Source organism: Oryzias melastigma, linkage group LG14, assembly GCF_002922805.2.
Source record: "Oryzias melastigma strain HK-1 linkage group LG14, ASM292280v2, whole genome shotgun sequence".
Taxonomy (NCBI): Eukaryota; Metazoa; Chordata; class Actinopteri; order Beloniformes; family Adrianichthyidae; genus Oryzias; species Oryzias melastigma.
In genome coordinates, this window is record NC_050525.1 from 14,087,143 (window position 1) to 14,094,333 (window position 7,191).

General features: G+C 40.8%; 1 protein-coding gene across 1 annotated transcript; it reads right to left on the reverse strand.

Annotated features, from left to right (window-relative positions):
* Window positions 1-2,794: 2,794 nt before the first annotated feature.
* Window positions 2,795-4,342, reverse strand: gsx1 (GS homeobox 1). Its single transcript, XM_024266172.2, has 2 exons — window positions 3,678-4,342; window positions 2,795-3,571 (listed from the first exon to the last, which is right to left on the reverse strand). The coding sequence occupies exons 1-2, from the start codon at window positions 4,054-4,056 to the stop codon at window positions 3,219-3,221; spliced, it is 732 nt and encodes a 243-aa protein (XP_024121940.1). The 5' UTR covers window positions 4,057-4,342; the 3' UTR covers window positions 2,795-3,218.
* Window positions 4,343-7,191: the final 2,849 nt, after the last annotated feature.

Consider the following 7,191-nt stretch of genomic DNA (forward strand, 5'->3'; position numbering starts at 1 on the left):
CATAATGAGACGTGTTGCTTATCCAGTTTAGGAACAACAATCGTTTTTATAACACATTAACCGTTTCCAGACTCTCGACGCAGGTCGATCTGATGGCACGAACCTCAAATTTAAAAGTGCAGCAGTGATCAGTGTGTTTTTTCATGTTTTACTAACTATTTTTAGAGATATTTCCATTTTTTGTTTACCAAAATGTATTTTATTCCCGAATTTCTTTGCGTAAAAACACGTGTTGCCGTCCAGTTCTTTCACAAAACAACTGAAAAAGTTAAAATTTAGAAAAAAAAATAAAAGCTTGCTACGTTTACTACTTTGAAAAACAACTATTTTCAAAAATATGCTTTATTCTATTTAAAAACGCCAAATCCATATTGTTTTTTATGCTTGGAGTGCGAGGAGGAACAGCTCCGTTTGGCCCTTAAAAAGTGAATAAACAAACAATTTTTACAAACATCAAAGTGTTAAAATGTTTTGTTAAAAGTTGTAAGTTAACTTTTCTAAGTTTATCACTTTAGTTTATCAGGCTGAATAAGTTTAAAGTAGTTAAATGTGCAGTGCCACAGCAAGCCACGCGGGTCCAAAGAGCCCTCATTGAGAAGCCACGTGTCCGTTTCCAAAGCCTCTCCAACTTAACCACCTCCTTTGTACGAGTAACCCACATCGGCAGCGTCCCTCCACATAAAGGGATTTGCAATTTCAAGATATTTCAGCTTAAATGTTTTTGACAGTTCCCTCGCTTTTACCTCGGCTTGGTTATTTTAACTGTGCCAAATGGGTCACCTTGGGTTGCTGTCTGCGCGCAAAGGGCTTTTGCGCGCATTCAGTCTGAATTTTTTCCAACTTTCCTTGACGGGGAAACCAGCTGCTGGTCGTGAAAAGACGGCTTATTAATTGTCCTTTGTCATGCAGAATTGCTTGATTTCTAAAGAAACGTACAAAGGCTCTTTTTCAGGATTCGAGTATTTTGTTTCGTGCGTATTTTCAAACCATCGAATCAGCTGCAGCGCCGCGCCGTCTACCAGACTCTCAGGTACTGACTGCCTGCTCCCTTTGTCCCCTTTTAATGCTGTTGTAAATCGTGCAGACTGATTTGTTACAAGCTGTTCTTTTAATCTGATAGATAAGAGACATGTCAAAGAAAAGCCGTAAATAAAAAATTAGCCGGAATAAAGACAAGGGCGAGTCTGCTAGATGGGCGCCTGTTGACTCAAGCGGCTCTCCAGCGTCAGGGGAGCCCTCTCTTCAGCTCCGTCAAGGTTACGTCCACAATTCCCTTTTCTTCTTTTTAAAAAGACACCGTAGTCCTTTTTGCTTCAATGAATTGATCGGCACAAAATTAAGAATAAATAAATTGAGCATTTGGAGCACCGAGCGTATAAGCTCCCCCAGGGCGCATACCCCCGGGCTATTGAATGGATAAAGGGCGCTTTGCAGAAGACGTTGTGAGCAAAATGGGGCTCTATGGTCCAATTAACAAAATAGTCTAATCCCATATCTTAACAAATGCTAATATTAGAGCTGTGTTAAATGTTTAAGTGAACAATTAAAGGAAAGTTTACTTGTAAAACTTCACTTTCAGAAAAGCGCACGATGCATAATAAGTTCTTTACGCAGTTTAGGAACCGATTTCCCACTCTAAAAAACAGCTTGAGGATACATTAAACTGAAAGCAAGTATAGTTTAAAGTTTGGACAACACAATAAAAATAGTTTTGATGACAAAAAGTTTAGTCAGATGAGAGCTTGGGCGGTGCGTAAAGTAATGGAACAAATAACGAGACGCAATCTCACGTCCACTTTTAGTGCGTTTTTTAAAACGTATCTTCAATTTAAAAAATACACGGATAAAAAGTCAAGGCTAAAAAAAAATTCTTTATTTTAAGATATTTTTAACAAAACTTGGATTAATGATTTTGGTCAAAGGCCCGTTTTTTTATCCCACATGTTTATGCGTATTTGGTTAGCGACGCTGCACATTATTGTTATTATTTTTTTAATTAGTATACTTTAGAATCATGATAAGCTTTTTAAATACATGAATTATGATTAATTACATAGAGCTCTGTTAATATGTGAACAATACTGGCCCTGTTAAGTATAACACATGTGCGTAAAAACGCACCTCAAACTGCAATAAGCTGCTGCGTTCAAAAAAGGAACAATCCGGTTCAACTGTGTTCATTCCTCATTTATTTTCATCTTAGATCGATATCTCATATGATATGCACTCTTCTGATGAGCCTTTATCTACCCGTAAAGATTATTAACTCGCTCACACGAGAGCTGGGATTGTTCTTTTAGAAAAAGAGTCCCGAAAAGGGCCGGGGCAGAGCGCGAGATCTGGGGCTTATAGCGTCCCCGGAGAGGCGCGTATGAGGACCCCACAATAATGCCTTTATCTCATGGGACAGATAAATTGTTCTGAAGAACCTCATTCACCCACTTCCGCCTTAAGGCTGCATTATATGTGCTCTTGAGATGAATATACATCTGCCTGTTGACGCGTAAACCGTGTGAGAAAAAGCAAAATATATATAGACTATATGTATATATAAATGTATATATAAATGTATATATGTATATATAAATATTGTACCCCCCCCCCCACACACACACACACATATATATATATATATATATATATATATATATATATATATATATATATATATATATATATATATATATATATATATATACCACACACAAAGACTCGTTTTGTAATGTTTTCCCTTTGTGCATTTGTGCGTAATCAGTTGTGCGCTCTCTTGAACCAAACCACGACGACAGAGAAATAGGGTGCAACCCAGAAATATTTTTTTTATTTAAGTATTCACATTTTTAAATAAATAAATATTTTCCAATGACAAAGGAGATATAATTTCAGAGTGGTGTCAGCTTGTTGACAGATTTCTACCCAAAAACTTCCGGGGCTCCACTGTGGAAAGTGGATCTAAACTGTTTTTTTTTTTTTTTTTTCAAATACAACATGCTGTTTACCCCCCAGAAATACTAATAAACAATAATACTATTGTTTCTTTAGAGGGCTGTCATCTCAAACATGTCTTTCACGTTCACTGGAGTAGCATCAACATGGACTGTTTAAAAAAAACTACAAAACACAACAAATATACAATTTATACAATCTGTTGGACCTGTTGGGTCTGATTAAATATTATCTGTCTATGTACAAGATTTCTGTTTGCTCGTTTTTGGAGCTCAGGGAGAAACGGACAGGTCCACATCCTCCTTTTCTGACGACGATGGAGATATGGGAATGTCATCGTCCTCCTCCTCCGAGCATCTGGCGGCTGACAGGGACGAGCATTTGCAGTTATGTGATCCAGTCCTTTGGCCGTTGCTTTTGCCTTCCTTTTTGTGCTTCACCCTGCGGTTCTGGAACCAGATTTTCACCTGCTTCTCGGACAAGTTCAGGTATGTGGCGATCTCGATGCGCCTCAGTCTGGACAGGTACATGTTGGAGGTGAACTCTCGCTCCAGCTCCAAAAGTTGCGTGCTGGTGAAGGCGGTGCGCATGCGCTTGCTGCTCTGAAGTTTGCCGTTTGTGTTTTCTGTAAAAGTGAGACACGTTGTCAGTGAAATTTAGTGATAAAGTGGCAACATGAGATAAAAATGCGCGCTCACTCCGTAAAAAGATCAAATCGGGGGTTTACTTACCGAGGGAAATGCAGTGGAACTGCCGCGGGTCTGGAACCGAGTACGCAGCTTGGTAAATCCCCGCTCCTTGGCTGAGGCTGACGGTGTTGGATGAAGCGTGCTGCCTGGACAGAGCTGAGTGGCAGTACTGCGAGCTGAAGGGCGGAAAGGAAGCCTTGAGGAGCGGCAGGGTCGGTGGAGACGGATGGAGCTGGGACGCCGCCATGCACAGCGGACAGAAACACAGCATCCCTGCTTTTCTGGAGTGGCAAGAGCCCGGCAGCCCGTGCGCATGGTGCGGCGAGTGCACGGCGTACGGAAATAAAGGTGGGTTATTCTCACTCCCCTTTTCGTTGGCCTCCCTTAAAATCAACGAATCCACGAGAAAAGATCTCGGCATGTTTGCAAACTTGTTGCTCGGCGCGCTGGGGAGTTGCTCGTTGCTCGTTGCGTCAGCGTGCTCCTGTTGGGACGGTGGACAGCGAAGTGGTGCTGAAGGCGCACAGCAGCGCCTTAAATAGCCGGCGTGGACTCGGTTCGGCCATGTGACGGTTACGCTGTAAGCGGCCAAGAGCTCTCAATAGGGTTTTGTGCTTTTCTCTCGGCATTCCCACTGCACGCTTCCCCATTATTTCACTTGTTAACTAAATGAACTGCATAATGTAGTCTATTCTTGTCAGCCCCACCCACACCGCAAGAAGCGGCAATGCCCAGTCTTCCTTTTATCATCACTCTCACTTTATCATAGAGGAGCTCAAAGTTTCAAACATTTTCTGCAACTTTTAATAAAAGTACTATCTTCAATATTAACTTAAATTCAATCAAAAATAGCCACAGAATTCTTATCTTTTGATAAGTTCAACTTTTTGGAAACAGAATCAACAAGTTTGCTGTTAATTATTCACTCTCCTGAACTTGTGTGGCTTTTTCACAACACTGAGCCCAAATATAAGCGCAGCAGCTGAATGTAAAGTTGATGCATATCCATTTTAAGGTTAATGTGTCATTTCTGGGGACAAAAAAAGGGACAAGTCATCGCCTGAAGGCAGCGCTGTTAAAGAGCAGTGATTAATTCCTTTGCTCGGGCCCCTACCGAGTCGGGGGAAAGAATATGTAAAAATAACCAGGTTTTCACTCTGCGGCCCTTATTGAATGTCATTGTGGAGGGTTTTCAATGAGAGAGAAAGAGAGTCGAATTAAAGTGTGTGACAGCGGCGGATAGACGCAACAAAGGCGACTCTGTCATGGAGGAGCCCTGTGCGCTGCGCGTCAAGCCCCCGCCTCGCGCGCTCCGATTGAATTTAGTAATAGGAAAACATTTTCTTTCACTTTAGGACTCTCTGAACAAGACCTTCAAAGGATCCAGAGCGGTAATGTGTGAGTAAATAGTGGAATGCCATTTTTTGTGTTTTCTTGAAATCTGAACTCAATTGGAAAAAGAGGATTTGTGTTTTCATCCACAAAAAAAGTTTCTCACATCATAATTTTTGAGCTGGTTTGCCCTCATGAAGGGACTTCTTCTCTTTAAACGCAACACCTGCAAATGTGACGGCGCCACTCAAGTGCGCACATAAAGCTTTTATCGAGATGCAGTCATCAGGAGTGAAACCTGTTGGGTCCGCAACATCCATTTTCACTTTTCTGTTACTCCCTATTTCAATCTCTGCCAGAAAACAGCTCATTAACTAGTCAGTCGGCACAACTGTAGCTTTATTTTCATGTTTAATAAAGGTTACAGGTTTTTTTTATCCATGGCGTCAATTGCTCCAAAAAGTTTTTGCCCAAACACCCAAAAAAGGATGGAAAAACTCCCCCCAGTGGGCAACATAAAGACGTTATCAATTCCCCTAATTTTCAAATGATGTACAGCAGTCCTCCCGCGGATAGGAATAGAGGTCGTCACGCAGGGGAGGTTCATCCTAATTTGCAAACCCAACTGGAGACTGACAAATAGTTTTGACCTCCCTCTGGAGGCGCGGGCCAGAAGTGCAAAGAATCCCCATTCTCCAGCATCACTTGTTACTAAGTTGGATAATCGAGAGGGGGAGAGAAGGAAAAAAAAGCGCCCTCTCGCATCCCAGCCACTTTGTCGCATTTCTCCACAGATAAATACATAAATATACTGCGCATTAGGAGCGTCGCACTCGCATCCATATCGGTGCCACGGCGGACTAATTCAGCCGTGCGCTCCGCGCGCGCAGCTGTGGGCTGCAGAACGTTTAGTGGGCAGAAGCAACGCCCCTAGAACAGTAAATTATTTATAAGATATTAACTTGGAACAATTGCCATCACTCAAATTCATCGCTGATGATAAGGCTGACCAGTGCCTGCTGTGCCGCCGCTGAAGCACATTTTCAGGGGCTTTTACGCAATTATACCCAAAGATCTCGTGCCTGATGACATAAAGAGAGCAGTCTGTTTATGGAAATGTAGTCAATATCTCCTTTTCTTTTTGATATGAATAATTCATAGTTTAAGACACTATCCCCCCTCGCTTAATATGTACACACACTTAAACACCCACACATCTCTAATACAAATGATGGTTTTAGCGGACAGTATAACAGGATTTAAGGTCCCAGAGGGGTTTTGGCCGAGCAGCGGATGGGCGCTGTGACTGTCGACGTGACACAGAGGGCCGGCTGCCCCCTCCTAATCTCCCCCCGAGGCAACATCACAGACTGCGGATCCCGCTGCACCTCAGCGGACACACAAAGGCCTGATTATCATTCATATACTTACCAGAAACACCAGTCCAATAGATAACAGATGACACGTAAGTACCGGCTGAATGGCGCAATATGTTTAGGCAGCAGGAGTCTAAAGAGACTAATGAATCCTTAAGAGAGTGAGGAGGACGGACAAAGAGGAGCCGTCATCCAAGGAGACAGAAAGTGACAGATATAAGTCTCCACAGGTGAACTTGAGTCATTGAGACTCATTGGGGGTTTTATTGGTCTAAATAAACTCTAAAATTGTGAGTTCAGGAGGATTAATAAACTTAATCTCATTATTCGTGAAAAAAAGCTTTATTATAGGTATAAATATTTTTGAAATGATTTAACTTCTGGGTTCAAGTTTATTTAACACAGAATAATCTTATGTATAAAAACATCAAATATACTTCTCTGTTTTACTTTCACTAGAGAAAACAGCAAATATGGTAAATTATACAAGCTTTTAAAAGATAAATCATGATCACAATCATTTTAATTATTTTTGACTTTTTTTCAATTCTACTAGTTCAGAATTCTTATTCAAGTCAAGTCTTATCAAATATTTTTCTATTTTTTTGTATAAAACCAGATAAGGTGCAGCAAATCACACAATACATGTTTATAATCATTTTTAAAGCTTGTAAGTATTTTTTTGATGTGGTAATTGTAAACAATGGTCCCACTTTAGATGTTAATGCATCTTTCTAAGTAAATTAATAAACCTTATTTGGCTTTTTGTGCTCATAAATGTAATTAATAACGTTTGGTAATGTTGATAAACTTGTAAGGAATCTTATTATAAAGTGTTACCATTTTTA

Coding starts and splice junctions, on each gene's coding strand:
- gsx1 (XM_024266172.2), bottom strand. CDS start 4,056: ATGCCGAGATCTTTTCTCGTGGATTCGTTGATTTTAAGGGAGGCCAAC. Junction 3,572..3,677: donor GTTCCACTGCATTTCCCTCG/GTAAGTAAACCC, acceptor TCACTTTTACAG/AAAACACAAACGGCAAACTT.